Source organism: Dipodomys spectabilis, unplaced genomic scaffold (assembly GCF_019054845.1).
Source record: "Dipodomys spectabilis isolate Male_0828 unplaced genomic scaffold, ASM1905484v1 ptg000227l, whole genome shotgun sequence".
In the NCBI taxonomy this organism is placed as follows: domain Eukaryota; kingdom Metazoa; phylum Chordata; class Mammalia; order Rodentia; family Heteromyidae; genus Dipodomys; species Dipodomys spectabilis.
In genome coordinates, this window is record NW_024870904.1 from 1,353,964 (window position 1) to 1,377,015 (window position 23,052).

At 39.1% G+C, this 23,052-nt stretch overlaps 2 protein-coding genes across 2 annotated transcripts in view; one reads left to right on the plus strand and one right to left on the minus strand.

The window, feature by feature from the left end:
- The window catches only part of LOC122123288 (zinc finger protein 717-like), a 69,051-nt gene that overhangs the window by 40,576 nt on the left and 5,423 nt on the right, over window positions 1–23,052 (plus strand). Inside the window, exons 3-5 of the mRNA XM_042697648.1 lie at window positions 6,974–7,032; window positions 10,480–10,606; window positions 11,804–11,893. Of these exons, the coding sequence (XP_042553582.1) occupies window positions 6,974–7,032; window positions 10,480–10,606; window positions 11,804–11,893 (276 nt within the window). The remainder of the gene's footprint in view (window positions 1–6,973; window positions 7,033–10,479; window positions 10,607–11,803; window positions 11,894–23,052) is intronic.
- LOC122123258 (SS18-like protein 2) lies at window positions 9,429–9,908 on the minus strand. The gene has a single exon (XM_042697631.1). It carries the CDS (start codon window positions 9,866–9,868, stop codon window positions 9,635–9,637), a length of 234 nt encoding a protein of 77 aa, XP_042553565.1. The 5' UTR covers window positions 9,869–9,908; the 3' UTR covers window positions 9,429–9,634.

The window sequence follows — 23,052 nt, forward strand, 5'->3', positions numbered from 1 at the left end:
AAGGATCAGGTAAAAATGGGTGCTTCCTAGACTAGCTGTGTCCCATAGTTGTCATTGTTCTTGGTTACATACTTGTAAAATAGAATTTACTTACTACATTATGTTTGAATTGTTCATTGCTCACAGATGTAAGTCTCATTATTATACAAATATCCTCTTACTTATATCCTCTTACTTCATTGATCACAGTTATTGACTATTGCAGATCCTGAGGTAGAAGGTACAAGTATGGTAAGGTATTCAGGGATAGATCATGGTTCTGACTTCCTCTGGAGGAAAAGGTGAACCAATGGAAAAAGTTGGAGCTTAAGCGGAACACCTGTAGAATTCCTTTAGCAGGAGATGTGGTGCATCCCTCTTGGCTTCCCCTATGCCCAGCGATTCCCATGGTTGTGATGATCCATCGCCCTGAGGGCCTCTGGATTTCACACCTTGTCCACAGTTCTGGTGGTAGGAGTCTCCCAGTATGTAAGGCAGGACTGGTCTCAGAGGAGTGACATGATCAGTGGTACCTTGCTTGCTCCCATGTTTGTCAGTTTGTGTGGACAAGCTCACCCTGACATCTTGAGCCTGGCTGCTGCCATGAGGCCTATTTGAACTAATGCCTCTCACCATCCCATACCTCTGTTTCAGAGACCTGTCCTGTTTCACAGTTGTGTATCATTTACTGTGCAAGCTTGTGTTATGTATCCATATATGCTAGTAGTTGGGCTGGGTATGGTTTTCAAGGGTGGGGTGGTATTTCATGCCTCTTGCAGGAACAATTGTGTTCTCACTAACTGCATGAGTAATCCTAGCTTACTATGCAATCCCCTTAACTTACATTGCATGTTCAGTTGATAGAACCATGGTATAATAAGTTTGGGTCTCGGTTTGCTATTGAGGTTCAGAGGACTCTTAGCCATTGGTGCAGATTTTGGGGAATATTGGTTGCCATCATTATTGCTATCCTGACTGTTTTGCTAGGGCTCCTGCTTCTCCTGTGATCATTGTAGAAACCATATATACAGAACAACATGTTAATACTTTAGTTTGAAATGTTTCTGGTACCCTTGATATGCAGGTGGTTGTAGATAAAATGATTGTGATATGTTTTATGATTTGGAAACAGCAATAATGTATGTTGATAATCACATAGACCTGCTAAAGACAAAGTTAAAAATAATGTGTCATGCTAATTGTCAGTACATCTGTGTTATCCATCTTGAATATGATGGAAATATGATTTGGACCCATATCCAGTGACATATTTGAAGAATCTTGCCCTCTGATAATATAAGCTTAGATATTATGCATCTTCAGGGTCAGATATCTGGTATTGGTCACTCTACCACGCAGGCTTAGTTGTATCAGTTCTCCATTACCTGAAGGGATTCACCTGGGGAAATAGCACTCTTTTTGTTATTTCTTAGGCATTTTCCTGTTTATTGTTTTGGTATTTCTTTTTTCTTCCATTCTTCCTGAGATGTATGATCTGCTGATTTTCCAGGTTCAGGCTGATAGACACTTGCTCAATTTACAAAATGAAAAAGGGAGAAGTGGTGCAGACCCTGAGGTGCCAGGAGCTGGCAAGGTGTGAGCAAAAGCTCCCCAACCACAGACTCCAACCTTCAGGGCTATAAGTACTTGCCCTTTTTGTAGGAGGGAGTGTTCCTTTTAGCTTCTGGGCCTAGGAGCTTACCTCTAGGAGTTTGTTGGACAAAGGTTGAACTAGAATGAGGAAAGATGCATATGGTATGCACTTGTTGACTCAGTGAGTACTAGAACAATGTGATGCAAGCACTGGACCGATCTGGAAAGTGTCTATAGCTAAGGTTATTGCTGGAATAAAGAGAGATTCATCATTGGCCTTCTCTCAGTCTGTTCCATTATCATCCCATTGCCCTTCCAAAACACTGTTGGTGTTGTGGCTGTCCCACAACAGTGGTAGAGTACTTACCTAACATGTATGAAGCTCTGGTTCAAGTCCTCAGTACCACATACATAGAAAAAGCCGAATGTGGAATTGTGGCTCCAGTACTAGGGTGCTAGTTTGGAGCAAAAATTTAGGGACAGTGTCCACGCACTGAGTTCAAGCCCCAAGGCTGGGACATAAAAGAAAAGAAATGCAAGCTGGGTGCTGGTACCTCATGTCTTTAATCCTATCTATTCAAAAGGCTGAAACCTGAGGATTGCAGTCCAAAGTCAGCCTGGGCAGCAATGTCTGTGAGACACTTATCTCCAATAAAAACCAGAAAACCAGAATTGGTGCTTTAGCTCACAATGTAGAACACTTGGCTTGAGCTGAAGGGCTAAGGGATGGTTCCTAGGCTCACAGTTCAAGTAGCATAACCAAAAACAAAACCAAACAAAACAAAAGGATAAAGGAATAAAGAAATCCATCACAAATGTAGGCTTGAACAATGAAAACTATATTTCAGGGATGGGAAGATGGTTCAGTGGTAGAGTGCTTGCCTTGCATGCATGAGGCCCTGGGTTCGATTCTTCAGCACCACATAAGCAGAATAAGCCAGAAGTGGCACTGTGGCTTAAGTGGTAGAGCACTAGCCTTGAGCTGAAGAGCCGAGGAACAGTACCTAGGCCCAGAGTTCAGGCCCCATGACCAACAAAAAGAAAAGAAAAGAAAAGAAAACTACATTTCACAGGTACTGTTGGAAGCACCCCAGTTTTATCTCTTTGTCTCTCAGGAATTTAGTTTTAGAGAGGACTTTTTTTTTTGGTTGTGGGGCTTGAACTCTGGGCCTGAGCACTTATCCCTCAGCTCTTCAGCTCAAGGCGAGCGCTCGACATCTTGAGCCACAGTGCCACTTCCCAGGAATTTAGTTTTAAAGAATGAAATTATTTTTTCTTTATATTGTTAGAGGTGCTTTTAAGTTGAAGTCTATACATTCAAATATGCTCTTTGATTCCCGTTTTCATGAGGAATAGTTCTGGTCCACAATAGAGACATGTTGAACCCATACACTGGAGAACTAAAATCAAAAGTGAAAGTTACCAATCCAATCTTTCCCAATTATTTTTTATGGAAGGGATTACAAAAAATCTCAATAAACATGTAAGAGACAAGGGTAGGTTCTTTGATAAGAGAGAGGGAAACTGTTGTAGACCCTGGGGTGCCTGCCAGGAGCAGACAAAATGTGAGCAAAGGCTTCAGGACAATTGACTCCCACGCTCAGCACTGCAAGTCCTTGCCCTTTATTGGTTTGAGGAAGTGTGTGTTCTAGCTTTTTGGCCTGGGGCTTTACCTGTCTGGAGGCTTGGGTGGAAAAGATGTATTGAAATAGAATGAGGAAAGATGTGTGCTGTTTGCACTTTTGGGCACAGTGGGTCTAGACCAATATTACTCAAGCATTTGAGAAATATAGCTGAACTGTGTCATCAGCCATCACTCTGTCTCCTTAATTATCATCCCATTGGCTCTCAGAGCCTTGCTTGTGCTCTGATGGGATTGCAGCAGGAGACAAAAGATTTATTGCACATTTTAATGGTAAAGGTTTGAGAAGACAAGTCCGAGGTCCCTTAGATATGTAGCCTAAAGCTACTGAGAGGAACTGTTAGGATCAGAGAACAGGTAAGAAGTCTAAAGAGATATTCACATGTAAAATGAAAAGACAAAAGCAGACTGGTTTGCAAGTGATTAAGCTTCACATCAACATAGCCTAGCCTAAACTTCACTCTTCTATCCCTCCTGCATTCATCCCTGACCCCCCAAACCACTATCTCTTTGATTTGAAATGGAGGTGATATGCCATGTTCATAAGAATCCCTGTGAGGAAACTTTTCACTAGATACCTGAAGAAATTATTAAAGGGAATGCAAATAGAGCCCAGCAAATGCTCACAGACAGTGCCCAAGCTCTGAGTTCAAGCCATAGGACCAACAACAAAACAAAACAAAATCCTTAAAAGAAATGCAAAATTCAGAAAAAAACAAAAATTCATTTGATTTAATAGATAGAATTGGGGAGTTTCTGGAAAATTAATTGTTAGATTTTGTGAAATCCAAATCACCAGAAGTATTATGCTGCATACTTACCTAACAATCTCACTATTGTATGCCAGTGTTTTCATTACAGCAATGGGAAATGACACAGGTATAAATTTATGGTTGTGAATATCTTTTTTTTTTTTTTTTTTTTTGGCGGTTGTGGGGCTTGAAGTCTGGGCCTGGGCGCTACTCCCTCAGCTCTTCAGCTCAAGGCCTGCACTCTACCACTGTAGTTACAGCACCACTTCCGGTTTTCTGGTGGTTTATTGGAGATAGGAGTCTCATGGTCTCTCCTGGGCGGGCTGGCTTTGAACAGGGATCCTCAGATCTCAGCCTCCTGAGTAGCTAGGATTACAGGCTTGAGCCACTGGCGCCCGGTAATATCTTTGTAAAGTAGGAGGGGATATATTAAAAAAAATTAAGACAAAACAGAGATAATTTACATTCACCAGAACACAGGCATTGAATAAACAGAAAGGAATAAGCAACGCAGTCTCATAACCTCAATTTCATTATTAGAACTAAGAATCAAAAATCCAATGTATCCAATTCTCCCCATATATATCCATTTTCTGGTTGGTCTTATGTATTTCAAGAGGAAACAGTGGTTTTCAAGAAGAAACTGAGCTTAACTCCCACAGCAGGCAGAGAAAAGTCCCAATGCACAAGAGCACCCTTGTTCCCAGGTTTGCAGCAGGGTGGCACCGAGCATTGTGGGAATTGTAGTCTCCATGGAGGATATTTTCTTTGAAAGTCCTGGGTTGTTTTTGTTTTTTGGAGGGTGGAGGTGGGGCAGAAGATGCTCTTGCGCATGTGTCTCCCCCCCCCTTCCCGCCCACCATGGGCATTTTAAGTCTGCCTCTTCCGGATTCTTTTCCTTTGCCTGGCTGCTGGAAGTGCCCTGAAGGACAGTTTGGCCTTCCACAGGTGGGAGCCAGGAGGCTGGTGCCCAGCTCTGTGCAGTGGAGCCTGGGAGCTGTAACTTGAAGGAATCTCAGGCTTTGGAACTGATGTCAGGTAGGAAATGTGTGATTGCCGCGGGAGTCTCCCCTCCACTGGTTTCTGTTTGTTTTTCTGTTTCTGTTTCTTTGGTGGGGCATGAACTTTGGGCCTGCAAGCAGCATTCCTGAGCTCCTCAGCTCAGAGGGAGAGCTTTATACTTGAGCCAAAGTGCCTACTTCCCTCTCCAGGATTTTCTCCAGTCTGGGGTTGATAATTTGCTTGAGGTTCAGGAGTTTGTGCTGCCATTAGCCTCTAGGCCTTCAGATGCAAGAACCTGGCTTCCAAATGTCTGAGAGCAAGCTGTGTCATTGTCCAGACGAGGAGAGCACAAGAGCTGTGCATTTCTACTCCAAGACCAAGGGATTCTTCTATTAACCCATGTGACTTTATTTGCTTTGCCCAGGTGTAAGAGGAGTACAGGAAGTATTCTAGTGAAATTGTGAGATGTATGCCTGCCTTGAGTCCTCTTACATTGCAGTTGTATTTGGGGCTTCTGTGTTGTTTCTCCTAGAGATAATTTAATCTGTTTGGCTTGAGTTTTTAATCTCCTGGGTGGATCTCACAAGTATTTGTACATGACCCTGTTTCTAGAGACAGTTGTACATGGGATATTGGAGTAGTGAGTGCTTGTCCTATATTTTTAGGAATGAAGCCTAGCAATGTTTGAAGCAGAGCACCCTATGAATAGGAATCTCCATCCTAAATGGACAGACCTTGTCAATTCTGAGAGGCCCTAAAGGGAAGAAGCAGAAAAGCACAGCAAGGGGAAGATGTTGCTAGCTTCCCTTGCCTATTACAAAAATTGTTGCTACTTCCCTTAGCACCAGATTCACGTGGTACTCTTTCCTATACCACTGTCAATCACTTTGTGTTGTTGCAAGATTTAAACTAATTTCCAGGAATTGTGATGCGCTGGACTGAGGAATAAACCAGAGCCAAGTTATGAGAGGGTACCTGAGGCTGTGGTTTGGGATGGTGGGGTAATTGTTATAACAAAGTATCTATTAATGTAGTAATCCCTAATCCTCTTCTTCCTAATTTATTCAGCCTGTTACCACTATGATTGTATGTAATCATGCAAACTTATGTTAAATGTCCCATCTAAGGATTTGCTAATGCTAGCTCTTATTGGTTGTTTTTGCCTGGTAGTACAGAAAGTATTGGTCAGGGAAATTTGGCCTTTAAAGAAAAATCACAGAAGAAAACTTGAGGTAATATGTCTTACTCAAGGTTGTATGCTTTGTAGGTGTTGCTTATCTTCAGGTGTGTCACTCCTATATGGAGTATTTTATGTTATATCTTTAGGATGGTCAAGGTTCTTTCTAAGACTGTTTAGGGAAATGAACATTAGGGACTTCTCAAACCTGGGTTTACCTCATCTTTACTCATGTCCCTTTGGCCAAAGCATGTTAAACGGAAATTGCAAGTCATTGCATAGGTGTGCAATGGGTACAGTGAAATGTGCCATTTGACAACCATTGTTGAATAATTATAACACAATAAATATCTTCTGTAGACATTTTTTCTCTAAATTGTGTGAAAACTACATCATACATGCTTTCCCTGGTGTTAAAATATGTAAATGAATGAGGTAGAACACAAATTCCAATGGATGCCTAGGATACCGTTGTATTAAAAAAAAACAGTTCCTACATACCGAAGTACATTCAGTAATAAATACTTTTAGTGGAAATGTGATATGTTTTTGCTTTCAAGTATTCAATAATATTTGTGGGAACATTCATTTTTTCGAACTTAATGTGTACATAAACATAGAAATTAGTTTGTTTAATAATATCTATCTGTCAGGAAATGGACTGCATTTGTGTTTCTTGGAAACTTTAATGCTCAGCCTGAGATATTAAAGATTCTTCTAGGACAACTTTATGGTTTTGCAGCCCATGTATCATGTTTGCAAGAGAAAATTCTGGACCCCAAATCTCACAGATTTATTTCTGAATATGTCATTTGCTTTATATCCCAGCCGTGCTTCTAGAGTCTTCTGTTCATTGTCAGCAGCAAGACAGAATGAATGGATCTCTGGTGAGTTTTTTTTTATTTCTCATTTGTTTTCCATTCCATTATATGAACCTAAAGATTTCCAAGAATTACAAACAATGCCAACGACACAGATTCAGCCTCAGGAATGTATTCATAAATCAGAAAAAGATGGCTTGTAGATTAGGAGATAAAGATTACTTGTAGGTTTAGCAAATTAAATGGTTATATTCTTTCTAAATTGAATTCAGATTGGCTTCAGAATGTCTAGGTTTCATCTTGTCATAACATGTAGTCATACCTGTTACGTGATGTAGTGCCCCGGAGCAGGTTACATCTCGTGGAAGGTGAAGGGTAGATTGCAACCAGATCTCATTCTCATGAGTAACATTCAACTATGTCAATGAAATTTTCATGGAATTGCTGAAATAGTGTGGTCATACGCACCTTCGTGTGTTCTTAAGGAATGATTAACCTATATGTGCTTAAATTACTCTCCATATATACTTCTTGGACTACTTCATGGTCTTGGTCTTACTTGAAGCTGAGGCTATATGTGTTGCTAAACTTTATGGTCTTTTTTCAAAATCTTGTTTGTTTTCTAAAGTATCCTCACAAGATTTCTTTCCTCTATAATCTCTCTCTACTTTTGGTTTTCTACTCACTTGTGTTGGTTATTTTTCTCTTTCTCTCTCTTTGTATCTATCTTTGAATCATTTTTTCTTACTTTTCTCATTCTCTCTTTCCTCCATATGTCTCTCAGTTTTTTTTTTCTTCAATGATCCATCTGGGAACTAGTTTTTCTTAGTGATCAGCTTTATGTTGCTGACATGGCTCTTAGGATTGACATTTTTCTTACCCACTGTATAGGAAAATTGTTGCCTAGAGTTCTACAGGATTCCAGAAACAAAGAAAATTAGAGAAACACAAAAACATAAACAGATAGACTTAGGGGAAATCAGGGTTCTAAAGGCTCTCTGGCACTTGGTCTCTGGTTGCCAGCAAGCAAGCATAGTTCCTTGAGTTCACACAGGGAAGATTACCATTGATAACATGCAAAATTGAAGTATCTATATTAATATTACAATCTGAGCCACAACAGGTTGTGAGGAAAACATGTTTCCTTATTCTCCTGAGACAGAAGACTGGTGCCCAGAGAAAATGCAGACATGAAGTTCACCTTACCTAGCCTTCAAGGTGAACAGCAGCTCAGTTTCAGATGCTATCTTTCCAACAGTAAGGAAAAGGCCTGCCCTCCAGTCTCTTAACCATCTCCAGAATTCTCTTTTATGCCTTCTGCAGCCAGCTCTTAGTGCTCTCAATGCTGTCAGGCTGGAATTCCAACCTTTCAAACCTTTTCCCCCTTCAGCTCAACTTCAGAGATCCATACAGAAAAGGACGTCCTTCCTCCAATTGATAAACTACAAGAAAATTTGATTTCACCTGATTCTGTTATCTTTGCTCTAACTTCATTTGTCGTGGTACTCAGTTTTCTTTTTCCATACCACTACTTTTAAATATTTTCATTCACTGCCAGTATAAGATAGGTAGTTTTGATAAAAAAAAAAAATACAGTGATGAGATTTTCTCTATTAGAAATATCATTTGTTGCAAAATCTCACAGATGTTTGCTCAGGAATTGATTTTGATCTCAGAAATTTCACTATTAACTAACAAAAGTGGAAATATATCTTTAGGGATCTACTGGAGAAATGACTCAGGAATATTTAACACATTTGACCATTTGGTCATATTTATCATTTTTGTCATCTTGAGTGTTCCTTTAGTCTCTATCAATTTGCCTTCACCTTCCATGAAGTCCTATTAAAATGAAAATCTTCTCAAGGAACATTTTATTCCCCTCCCACCTATATTTTGTATTGTAGAATGTAGAGAAAGTTTACAAAACTTCATGGTAGCAGTTCTTTTTTACATAGGAAGGAAATATCAGGGTATCTAAGACCACATTTCAATATTTAGTATTTAAACCAAACATGGATAACCTAGGATATTTTTATGTGGGAACTAAATCAAATCTTATAAGGGCCCAATAAATCATTAGCTACTTTCTGGAGTACTGTTACTGTTTTATAATATTCACGTGGACACTGCTTTTCTTTGATCTAGTAATGTTCTATGTTCTGTATACCATGTGATATCCTGAATGTGTTCTGCTTGCTTATGAGAGTACTTGTTAATAGAAGGTCTAAATAGGGTTTACAGTGAAGCAGTAAATGTAAATGAAGAGAAAATATTTGTTTAATTCATTGTTACGCTTATATGTACTAAAATTTTATAAAAAATAATAATATAATTTTTTTTAAAATGGGCAAAAGCACGTCATTTATTATAAAGTGACATCAGATAATAACTAAGAAATCATTCTTTTTATTGGAAAGAATAGTGCTAGTTGTCCTAGGCCTTGAGTCCTTCAAAGTTTAGTGAGAGGTCTAACTTAACTGTTAAAATAAATAATGGCATTGAGAAGGAGGGCAAGTTAATAGCTATCTTCACAGTTAAAAAAAAAAAAAACACAGAAGTTTCATTTGTGTTTTCCACAGCAGACTTGTGGTGAAGATGCAGTCTGCCTTTCATGGGAAATGGATTTTATTCCACTCACTCCACCTACTAGTCAACCCAGAGAGGATTATTCCATTGTTTTTGGAGTGCCATTTGGGCTGGCATCGGCGATGGTAGCTAAGTAAATGAGGTTTCTATGTAATACATGCTGGTACTGGACACACTCGTTCGCGCGGCCCTTGTTCTGATACTCCACGATACAACGCACCAACTGGTCATTCTCCTCCAGGAGCCGCTGGACTGTCTCTTGGTTCACCTTGGCCTTCCCTCGCAGCCAGTCCGGCGCGAAGATGACCGACATCGCCGAGAACTCCCCGGCAGAAGCCCGCCCAACCCGCGCTCGGTCCCTGCCAATAATATAATTTTTTAGACACCACCTTAGACTTAATGTCATCATGCCAGATTATTGTCTCCTTAGAATTTTTATCTTGTCTCTATTGCTAGAAGCAGAAATGTGTTTGCATACATTAGGGAATCTGTAATTTTTATTGGTCTTGGGGCTTGAATTCTCAGCCTGGTTATTGTCCCTCAGCTCTTCAGGTCAAGGTGAGTGCTCTACCACTTGAGTCACAGTGCTACTTTCAGTTTTCTGGTGGTTTACTGGAGATAAGTGTCTCATGGACTTTCCTGCCTGGGCTGGCCATGAAACTTGATCCTCAGACCTCAGCCTCCTCAATAGCTAGGATTACAGGCATAAGCCACCAATGCCCTGCAAATCTGTGTATTTTAATGGCCACATTTATGTATTGTCAAATATTTCTAATTTGCCATTTAATTTTCCCTGTGAAAAAATAACATAGCCAGCTGCAAACATTTAATGTAAGACAAAAGCATACCTGCAGCATAATGAAATTCCAGGTTGGAATTCTCATGACCCAGATCTAATTTCTTGATGGAAATGTGCCATTACAGAAGCTGATGTCATTTGATGATGTGGCTGTGGACTTCACCTGGAAGGAGTGGCAGGATCTCGATCCTGGTCAGAGGGCCCTTCATAGAGAAGTGATGCTGGAGACTTATAGCAACCTAATGTCCTTGGGTGAGCAAAGGTCACTTTTATTTGTAAGATCAAGTGTTTTTATTTTAGTAGACATTTGACTATGGTATTTAGGTATAAGATTCCAGTCCATTCCCAGGTGAAAAACTGCTAGTATAAAAGCCAGCCAAATTCAGGTTGGGGAGCTTGATATTGTTTGCCTTTCACACTACTGCTTGAGACACAACTCCATTTTGGATTTTGTTTTGGGATATATTGTTAATTTCCATGCCCAGGATGGTTTCAAGCCTGCCTCTTCTAATCTGACCTCCTAAATGTAGGGTTACAAGTGTAAGCCTTTGGACCATTACATTTTGTTAAAAAAAAAAAAAAGATTCCAGTGCATGAGAAGTGTCATTTCTTTCTAAGGGAAACTTCAACTTCATTATATGTAACTCAAGACCTAATTTTATTCTCATTCGTTAAGAAGGCAAATTAGTAGTTGGACAAAAGTTCTAAACTATGATCCACTAACAGGAAACTGACTTCCCAGACTTGGGGTGATTATTATAGGTGGATCTACAGACTAGATAGAATATACATTACTACTGTCAGTATAATCTGGAAGTCAGTAGTTGAAAGTGTGAAAGTGTGTATTTGTAAGCCAAAGCTGACATAGGTTTCATTGCTTCAAGCTTGGAATCCTAGATACTCTATAGGCTGAAATCTGAAGATTTTGGTTTGAAGCCAGCAACTGTAGAAAAGTGAACATGAGACTCTTATCTCCAATTAACCATTCAAAAACTAGAAATGTAGCCAAGACACAAACTAGTAGAATGCTAGATTTGAGCAAAAGTGCTGAGTTCAAGCCACACATGGGCAAAATAAACCCAAAGCTGGGGGAAAGTACACCATGGAGCTGTTAAGAATTGAGAAACCATGGGCTGGGAAGGTGGCTCAGTGGTAGAGCCCGTGCCTTGCATGCTTGTGGCCCTGTGTTGGATTCCTCAACACCAAAAAAGCAGAAAAAAAGACAGAATTTGGCGTTGTGGCTCAAGTGGTAGAGTGCTAGCCTTGAGCTTAGGAGGTGTGATACAGCTCCCAGGCTCAGAGTTCAGGCCCCACAACTGATCACACTCCCCAAAAATAAAACAATTGAGAAACCAGATTTAGGAGCAACCCAGTGAACAGGATGTCTGCAACATTACATTAATGATGACCCTGCAAGAGCAATAGTTCTCCACTATTTCTTATTCACAGGGCACTGTGTTCCTAAACCTATATTGATTGTGAAGCTGGAGCAAGGTGCAGAACCATGGACAAGAGAAGGCTCAGAAGAGAATTTCACAGGTGAGTTAAAGCATCTTGAATAGTGATGTTGGGTCCAGAGCCCAGTGGGTCTGTTTATTTGAGCTGTAAAAGCAATAGGATTCCTAGTGCCCTGAGTCATGTATGGAAAAGAAATAGGTGATCTTTTGTCTCAAGGAATTGTCAATCCAGAATTCTCGTGGAGACAAACTGAATTTGATGTTCCACGTAGTTAATGTTAGCAATTCTCTTTATCTGTAGAGAAGTTATTCATAAAGTGAAGAAGACAATAAGAAATGTAGTAAGGAGATCTCATTTTATTTTAAACTAGTATTTTGCAGGTAGGAGGAAAATAGGATCAGGACAATTTCTTATCAGTGGTGCTGTCATAGAGGGAGATTCAGAATGGAAGCATTAAGAGTATGGAGATGAATAATTTGAGTAAATATTTCCTTGAGAAAAATATAAAAATCTGAAATACAGAAAAACATTATTTTCCATTGTAAAATGTCAGTACTACTTTCTTAATTACTACATTGCAGAGAAAAGTATATATTCTGTATAAAGCAATGCTTTGATATTTGAAAATCTAGTAACAGAATTTGAGAAAATATCATTATAGTAAGGAATTTGTGGGTCTTATTTATGTTTTTGTCTATTTTTCTATTATTCATTTTAGATGCCCCAGAAATGGAGGATGTGATTAGCACCTGCCAGGAAAGTCACAAGAAGTATCTCTCTGAAGTAGCAATCCTGAATAGTAAGCAAGGGGAGGAAAAAGTGAGACTTATAAGAAGTTTTCATTTGAGCTCCATACAGAAGTCAGAACTGATTAAGAATAATGGGAACTCCTTAGGGATAAGGATAGAAAAGGTCACTGGCTGTCAGAGCATGGGTATTTTCAGTGAACCCGCTAAGATGTGTGCTGCATATAGTACTCATGTGTCTTCTGTAGTTGACAAATGTAAACAGTGTGAAAAGTCTTTCACTGAGAAGAAACACCCTGTTGTCCCTCAGAGAACACACACAGGAGAGAAACTTTATGAATGTAACATGTGTCAAAAGTCTTTCACCCATAAATCAAAGCTTACTCTCCATCAGAGAACACATACTAGAGAGAAATCTTATGAATGTAACCTTTGTGGAAAGTCTTTCATCCATAAATCAAAGCTTACTGTTCACCAGAGAACACACACAAAAGAGAAACCTTTTGAATGTAACATTTGTGGAAAATCTTTCTCCTGGAAGGCATATGTTACTAGACACCAGAGAACACACACAGGAGAGAAACCTTATGAATGTAACAACTGTGGAAAGTCTTTCCCCTGGAAGACACACCTTACTCGCCACCAGAGAACACACACAAAAAAAAACCTTTTGAATGTAACATTTGTGGAAAGTCTTTCTCCTGGACGCCATATCTTACTCTCCACCAGAGAACACACACAGGAGAGAAACCTTATGAATGTAACAACTGTGGAAATCTTTCACCAAGAAATCAAACTTAACTCGTCACCAGAGAACACATACTAGAGAGACATCTTATGAATGTAACGTGTTTTGAAAGTCTTTCACCGAGAAATCAAAGCTTACTTGCCACCAGAGAAGACACACAAAAGAGAAACCTTTTGAATGTAACATTTGTGAAAAGTCTTTCTCCTGCAAGGCATATCTTACTCTGCACCAGAGAACACACATAGGAGAGAAACCTTATGAATGTAAGATGTGTGGAAAATCTTTCATCAAGAAATCAAATCTTAATGTCCACCAGAGAACACACACTAGAGAGAAACCTTATGAATGTAACTTGTGTAGAAAGTCTTTCACCCATAAGAGAAACCTTACTGTGAACCAGAAAACACACACATTAGAGAGACCTTATGAATGTAACATGTGTGGAAACTCCTTCTCTTGGAAGTCAAGCGTCAATGTCCATCAGATAATACACACAGGAAAGAAACCTTATGAATGTCATATTTGGGAAAGATTTTCAGCCAAAAGCTACAACTTTCTATCCACCAGAGAGCACACACAGGAGAGAAATTTTATGATTGTAACCTATGTCGAAAGTCTTTCATCCAGAACATACACCTTTCTGTCCATCAGAAAAAAAACCCACCTGAGAGAAATGTTATGTATGTAGCAGGCATGGAAATTCTTTCACCTGGAAGGCACACCTTAACATCCATCAAAGAACACACGGAGAGAAACCTTATGAATGCAACCAGTGTGGAAAGACCTGGAGGTCACAGCTTAACACACATAAGTTGCTTCACATAAATGAAATAACTTAGGATTGTACCAAATGGGGAAAGTCTTTGATCTGTAAGAAAATTAAAATTGCAATACAGAACCAATACAGGATAGAGACCTTGTGATACAGCAGATGTGGAGTCCTCGAACTACAAGACACAGCTCAGGGTTCATCATAGAACACATAAAACACACAGACACACACACACCCTCACACACAAAGAGGAGAAAAATCGTATGTAGAAAAAATGGAAAGGTTTTCTAGAAAAAGTCATAACAGTAGTAAAGTCTATCTTGGAGGGGTAACAATGCTCAATAGAAAATGTATTCATGACCTAACTCATATAATGGTATAACCAATCTATACTGTATCTTTACAATAAAATATATATTTAAAAAATATGATGGATTAATAAAGACTAGAATCTCTGCATTTTGTCTTGGGGGAGAACCCCAAAGTGTCTTCAGTGCTTGCACTTTTCTTTAATTAATCACTGGTGATGAAAAACTTGTGATTGATTCACTCTTAGCACATTTAGTTGTTCTGCTGAGTGAGCTATAATAAAACACCAGTTTTCTATAATAAAACACCCATGTTATCTCATAGAGGGCCAAAGTAGATATGACATTAGGAGAAATAATCAAGCACACAAAGATATTGATCAATCTCTCACAAAAATTGAAGTTAACAAAGAAATAAAACCATCTGCCACTTGAGCTACAGCATCTCTTCTAGACCCTGAGAGGAAGGAAGGAAGGAGTAGGGAAGTGAGAGAAGGAAAGAGGAAGGGAAGGAATGAGGAAGAAGGAAGAAATAAACTATTCAAAAGAAGAATGTTTAATTATTGGTGAATGTGAGAATTATTGTTTCAGAGGTGGAGCTCAAGAAATATGGCTTTTACAAAAAGAAAATTTTTGAATGTTTACAAAATGATAAAGAGGATGTAACATTTTATAAATTGATTTACTAATTCAGTAATATTAAGTAAGGAGGTCAGGTGTGGCTGGTGCACTATTGGCCACATGGTAGATGGTGGGGTCTGGCATCTTGTTTTCATGCAGGGGAAGGAAATGACCCATCCATCACTTGCCTCCCAACTGATGGGTGTGGCTGGATCCCTGCAAGCAGGCATGGGCATTTGGCTGATATGTTACTCAAACTGATAGTCCAGTGCCTGGGACTGGGAATTTCCTGTAGACCTGCCTCCTGCTTAGGCCCTATTTAGGCTGGCCCAGCAGTGGCACCAGATGCCATGCCACATGTCTCTTTAATCATGTCCTGTGTGCCGTCTCCTGACTTGTCTCTGGTCATCTTAGTGTCCCTATTCAGCACTCTCTTGGTGCTGATTGGTTTCTTGGTATTGTTTTTATTCCCCCCCCCCCTTTCTGTCCGGTTTCCAAGCTGTCTAAGTGTATTTGTGGACTGCATGTCTTTGTTACAACAGGCTGCTTGTAGACTGCTAGCTGTGTAATAGACTCCAGTATTCCATCTAAAATAATGTGGCTTCCAACAAATATACTGTTTTCTTTTACAGAAACACAAAGTTTGATCTAACATTAGAATTTCTAGAGCCAAGATAGATGCCATTGTATAGTTATGTAATTAAAGATATCCTGGAAACATTTAGAAAAAAATGTTTGTTACATCAGAAAGTGCTCAATTAATAAACCAAGTCCAAGACTCCAGTTCCTATATAAGCCAATCATTCTAGATATGTCCAGAGCTGTTTGGTTACATGAAGAGCTCTACTTTCACACTTTCATGAAGGAATGTTTTTGTGCCAATATGAGGTGTTGAATTCAGGAACTGAGTTGAAGCCATCCAGAGCTGGCTTCAAAGGAGATTCTCTCATCTTGGCCTCCATAAAAGCTTTTTCTTTTTGCTTATGTGGTGCTGGGGAATTGAACCCAGGACCTCATGCATGCATGGCAAGTGCTCTAACACAGAGCCACCTTCCCAGGCATACCCTTCTGCTTATTTACAGAGGCCTAGTTAAAAAAAAAATGAGATTGGGAGGCACCTGTGCCCTTGGCCTTCCTATTTGTACCACACACACACACACACACACACACACACACACACACACACACACACACACACTCTATCCATTTGGAAATCGCTCATTCTCCCATGTTTACAAACTGTATGCTTTCTGAGAAGGGATGGTTCACAGACTGGAGTCCTACCTAGGCCTGTTATATACCTCAAATTATGAACCAACATACCACATTCATTAAAAGTATGCCTGATGATAACATATTTTATTAATGTTTTGTATTATTTTTGTTATTATCATTTGGCCAACACTTTGCTTGAATTCACAATTAAAGGGACTTAATGCTCACTGAATTGGTAAAGTACCCTTTCCTCTTTTAATTTCAGACCAGCAATTAAAAATGAGCAATTACACTCCCTCATGTGTGGAATCCTAACTACTCTGGAAGCTGAAATTAGATAGTTTTGTAGGCCATCCCATGCAAAAGCTCCATGAAAATGGTATCTTAGCCAATAAAAGCATGGCTCTGGGCATATGTGCCTATCTTTTTTGCTACTTGTGATATGTAATTATAAAATTAGTGTGTTGAAAGGCCCAGGCAGAGATGCAAGACCCTAATGCGAAAAGTCAGTGATACAAAAGGGCACCTGGCATAGAAGGTAAAGGAAGCCTCACAAATTTTTGCCCCTGAATTCAACCTGAGGACCAATAATAAGATACGTGTAACCAATACATTCTTCCAAATATTTAGTGGAAGAATTTGGGTGTGGTTTACCCAATGATAGGTAAACAGTCCTTTACCAAGTGATTTCAAAAGGACCTTTGCATATGGCTATATATATGATGTTATGAATTTTATATCCTGTTATGTGGACACCATGAGTCCTGTTTGGATCAAGTAATTAAGATCTCCTGATCTAACAGGGCACTGGTGCTTCACATCGGGATTCTTACTTGCTCAAGAGCATGAGGTTTAAAGATCACAATTGAAAGGCAAACTAGGTAGGAATAGCTGTAAAAGTGTTATGGCCAATTATCACCAAATTTCCCACAAGTAGTGCTGTGAATGAAGTTGATAGACTGTCAACACTTTTGTTCCTTTATTACCAAAGCTCAGGGACAGTACCCAGGCCCTGAGTAGAAAGAACTCCAAGGCCAGGGAAGATATTTTGTAAAATGGGTTTTTGGCCCTTGTGCAGAAAAGTTACCATTCTTGTTTAAGCCTAAAGTCCTCGATAGGGTATAGTCATTGTCCTCAATTGAGGTTGATATTGAAATGTCTTATAAGCCAGGGGAATGATAGATTGTATGAATATTTTGGTTTCTTTTGTCAAGTGAATCCACATGCACATACCTTTATGTTTCTGACTAGTTCATAAGTCCTTGTAGAGGTTCAAGATACTATGCAGGACAATGTGGTCCACGTCTGTATAGTGCAGTATGAGACCTTCAAAGAGAGATCTCAACATGTAAAATGTGGCCAAATATTTCAGTATACTTGAAATAGTATCATAAGAAAAGAAGTATCAAGTAGTGATGATTTAAGGTCCCAGAATACCAATATATTTGAATGAGAAGACTGTGATCTTGTGCTATGTGCACATAGATGTAGGAGAAAACCTCTTTTCAATCTGAGCTCTTCAGATGTGTTTAAGCATTTTTGTTGTTTTTCCCTTTCTGATTGCACTTTATTTCAAGGCCACTCCCAGGGGTGAATGACAGGATATTGAGTTTCAGATCATTCTAAAAGTTATGTCCTCAGAAGAGAAGTGGTGAACCATGACTTAGGTACATATTCACCCTAGACACAATCATGAAGAGTGGGTTAAGTTACATAAGTTTTCAGAATGTCAAGGTTCCTACCACATGGTTCATCCTGTAGCCCTTTTCAAAATTAGGCTTTAGAAGAGTTCTGCTTTTGTATGAAGATTTCAGCTCCAGATTAGATTATTTTCAATAGCCATTCAGTGAATGTTACTGGATAAAATACACAAATAAAGTCATATATATTTTAGAGAAAATTCTGATATCATCAGCAGGGGCAGTTAATATGATTCAAAGTCAGGACCCTGAAGAGTCTGCTCTCCAGAGTTCTAAGTATTTAACTAAGAACCTCCAATTCCCAATCAATCTTGATCCCAATGAGAGAACATGATGTTAGGTGAAACCTTGTTTCTTCCTCAGGTTAACCTGGAATGATACACCATAGAGTGACTGGAAGGGAAAGAAGCTGGGATACTGAGCACAGTGGGAACTGAACAAAGCTATCATAGGATTTTCACTAGACCCTCAGGGACCACCCAAGGCCCCCTCGCATTAAGTTGAGGACTTATATCTATATGTTTTTCCAGCTCTAGGTCATTTTTCCTCCCATAATTAGCTTAACATTAAGTGTACATTTTTTCTGTTCCCTCAATGAATTGAGAAGTTCTTTGAAAATTGTCTTTCATTTTTCTGGATCACTTAAACCCTTGTATGAAGTCCCTGTTGTAGAGGTCTCAGTACTTTGAGTAGATGACTACCTGGAGCATCCACAGCCAAACATCTTTGCCTCACTTGTATATGGAGTCTGAACAAAAGCAGCCAAAACTTTGTATGTATATTTTAACTTAAATATTTGTTACCAAAAGTTTGATGTGGAGACTTCATCTGGTGTAGTGAAAGTTGGTTGGGCTCATGGTCTATGCCAGAACTCAAAATGGAAGGTACACAAAAGAAAAGTTTGGTAAGAAGCCAGCTGAGGAGAGGAGGACAGTGCCAAAATCTTTATGCAACAGCAAACCATGCAAGCCCCATGGCCAGAAGTGAGCAGCCCAGAGCAGGGTATGTGCTACCCATCAGTCCACCACCAACACAGCATGGCCCCTGCACCATGGGCCAAGGTGTGCAGGTGTTTCCTGCAGGGTGACTGTTGACACAGAGACCTGTAAGAGAAGTTAGTGGCCTAATGTAATATTCTTGTCCTAGGTAGATGATACAATTGCTTGTGGATAAGAAGAATTGGTAATAAAACAATTGTTAGATGACCTAGTAAAAATTCTTGAGCATGTGTGTGTATGTGTATATCCTAAGAAGAAAACAATTTGAAAAGTAGTTCAGAGAGAACTCAAATGACAAGTGTGGGACTTGAGTGTACAACAAGATATATCCATGAGAATCACAACAAATAAGTGAAAAGGAAGGGTTTCCTTCACTAATTTTTACATAACCTTACAAATTCCATTATGTTCAAAATAATAAGGGCAGAAATGTATCTTTTGATTCTTACTGTTGTACAACAGCTAGTTTATAAGTGACAGCAGAGGCATAAGGTCTGTTCTGTGTGTGGCTCCTGCACTCACTGGAAAGGAAGACAATACTGTTGAAAGTGATCTAAAGTGATTGGAAATAATATCTTTTAGATTGCAAAGGAAGCATTGACTAATTTATATGTGCAGACTTTTTGTTTTGCAGGTCTTTGGGCTTGATCTCAGGGCTCAGGTGCAGTCCCTGAGTTGCTTTTGCTTAAGGGTAGCACTCTACCACTTGAGCCACAGCACCACTTCTGGCTTTTTCTGTGTATGTGGACCTAAGGAATAGAACCCAGCTCCTCATTCCTGCGATGCAAGCACTGTACCACTTAGCCAACTTCCCTGTCCTATAAGCAGATTTTTATTATGTTAAAAGAAGAAACAATAGGTTGGTATGTAGCATCCACCTTCCATGTGCAAGTCCCAAGGTTCAACCCCCAATGTGAAAGAAAGTTGAAAATGGAATGACATGAAGTATTCAGTTACAAATAGAAAGAAAAAGAGGAACAAAGGCCATGAGTAAGTAATGAGGTTTTTATTTGTTTGGGATTGTTTCTTTTTCCTTTTAATTGTTGGCTGTGGGGTTTGAACTCAGGGAGGGCCTGGCATATTCCCTAAGCTTTTCACTAAAGGCTAGCATGCTACCACTTCCAGCCAGAATGTCACTTCTAGTTTTCTCCCACTTAATTGGTGATAAGTCACAATTCATTTTCTGCTGAAGTGTTGCTGAGGAATGGAACTCAGTGCCTCATGTATGCAAGGCAAGCAATGTACCACTGAGCCACCTTGCAGCCCCTGTACTAGCATTTTCATAGGAGTTTATTAGGCCTTACCTATTTGTTTGTTTCACAGATTCAACAAACCATAGAACCAAAATACTTGAAAAATATGCCACCTATTGTAAACATGCAGTCTTTGAAAAAACTGGCATTATCCTAATAACAATGCAGTATAACAACTATTTAGTAGGATTTAAATTGTAGTAGGTATCAGAGGTGATTTAGAGTGTATAGAAGATTGCCTGGAGATTATATAACAGGTGATTTGCACTGTATTGTAGGCTGTGTGCAGGTTACATGAAAGCAAACTGAGAAAGAAGTATCAGATGAGACAAACAAAAAAATAGCAAAGTAATTACTAAAATGAAACCATGTTTATATTGTAATGTAAAAATAGTAAATATATCAGGTTCTGTCTGATTTGAACAGAAGAAAATACACTCATAAATCTCAATAAGCTATTCAAGGAGATATACATTAATTATCAAGAAATCAAAATGAATCAATATAAGGATACCCTAAGCAAAAATCAATAATGAAAAATACAAATACTGATAATATGAGAGGAAATAAACATCAGCACAAATTGTGTTACCACAGATACAGAGCATTGGTAATAACAGGTATATCATAAATCTGTATAATAAAAATTTTATGCTGAAAAGTAAAGTCTACAAAGACATGGTTAAAAGGCCAAAGAATGATGATTTCTTTAATCTATCATTATGATTGGAGAACTGGTACTCCACTTTTATTTTGTCGGCCGTGGGGCTTGAACTTGGGGCTTGGGTACTATCCCTCAGCTCTTGAGATCAAGGCGAGTGATCTACCCCCTAAGACACAGCGACACCTCCGGTTTTCTAGTGCTTTATTGGAAACAAGTGTCTCATGGACTTCCTGCCCATGCTGGCTTTGAAGTGTGATCCTCATATCTCAGCCTCCTGAGTAGCTAGGATTACAGGTGGTAGCCATTGGTGCCCGGCCTCTAATACTCCTCTTAATGACTAAACAAACAGACAAGATGTGGAAGGCATTATCTTTACCTAAATGCTCTTTATAGAGCACAATGTTGTTATATTTACCAAGACAGACACACTGAGAATAGATCTGAAGACAAATTGTCCAGAAATCAGTATGAGAAAGGAATCTGTTATAAACACAATAAAATTCAATAATATATTTCTCATAAGCTAGCAGTAAAACAGATGGAAACTAGAATAGATCTGTATCAAATGTATGCTATTACTATAATGTATAGAATATTAAAGGGAGCAACTGTCTTAGGTCAGTTGTAAAATCATAAAAAGTGCTTTGAATTATGTATGGTGTATTCACTTGTATATCTTCTGGAGGATGTGGTAGAGCCACAGAATTTGGGGGAAATAGGGTGATTAGAATATAGTATACAACTCAGGAGTAGAGACAAGAGGGAGGGATTGGGAGAGAGTGAAGGAATGGAAGATACTGTATGAAAAGAATTTATTAATTTCTGTATGCATCATCTCCACAATAATATTAAATTACATTAATAATAAAACAATACCTCCAGCATAAACGATTTGCTTGGTGATGAAAATCTACCACAGTTAGAAGAACAGTTGCAATTTTTAGAAATCTAACACAGCACTCAATTTGCAACAAAAACTATTTCAGTTTAGGTTGAATATTAACTCTACATAAACCAGTAACAATAATCCTTTCATTGTGGTATCCAATTAAGTGTTAATGTTAAATGTTGAGGTAATAAAAAAACAAGACAAGCACTTCTGGCTCAAGACTGTCATTTTACCCTAACTATTAAGGAGGAAACTGAGGTCTGGAAGTCAGCCTAGATAGACAACTCAAATTAAGCAGCTAATGAACAGGTTAGAGGTAAGGCTCAAGTGATAGTGCCAACAGTGAGTGAGGAAGCTGACTGTCTGTGAGACCTGCAGTTCAAGTACCAATAGTAGCTCTAGAAAGCCATGGTGGAGTCTGAGGTATGTGTATTACATGTGTTTCTAAATTAGAAACCTAATTGTTGTGAAAACTGGCAAGTCTTCATCTCAGACATAAAGAGAAAAGAAAATGAGTGGAGGAGGGAGAGAAGGGAAGCCAAAGGTCAGGAAAAAGATGGAAGAAGAGGAGACGAGAGAGTAGCGGAGAGAAAGGAAAAAGAGGGAAAGGGAAAGGAGGAGGAGAAAACAGGAGAGGAAGAAAGCCTTATGGCATTAGATTTGACAGTAAATCTTAAATAAGACACCAAAAGTGACTCATGCAACAAAGAGACAAACAAATGCCAGGCTCTGGTGGCTCACACCTAGAATCCTAACTACTCAGGAGAACCAGATCTGAGGATCATGGTTCAAAGCCAGCCTGGGCAGGAAAACCTGTGAAATCTTATCTCCAATGAAACACCAGAAAGCCAGAAGTGGTGCAGTGGCCCATGTGGTAGAGTGCTAGGCTTGAACTGATGGGCTGAGGCACAAGCTCAGACCAAGATTTCAAGCCCCATGACTGACAATAAATAAATTAATGAATAAGGGTTGGGATGGTGGCCCTGGGTTCCATTACTCAGCACCACATAAGTAGAAAAAGTCGGAAGTGGGTGCTGTGGCTTAAGTGGTAGAGTGCTAGCCTTGAGCTGAATAGCTGAGGGATAGCACCCAGGCCCATAGTTCAGGCCCCAGAACTGACCAAAAAAAAGAAAACAAAACAAAGCCAAGAAAATAAATCATAAGTAAAAATTAAAAAATAAATACAAAACCAAAAAACAAACAAACCAGATTAAGTGCACATAATCAAAATCTTGTATAATGAAAAGAACTATCAACGAAGAAGCAAAAGCATGGTAGGAGAAAATATTTGCATATGTCTTTAAATAGATTCCTAACAAATCTGAA

What these genes read in the sequence shown, in the direction of transcription:
- LOC122123258 (XM_042697631.1), bottom strand. Translation starts at nt 9,868, where the DNA reads ATGTCGGTCATCTTCGCGCCGGACTGGCTGCGAGGGAAGGCCAAGGTG.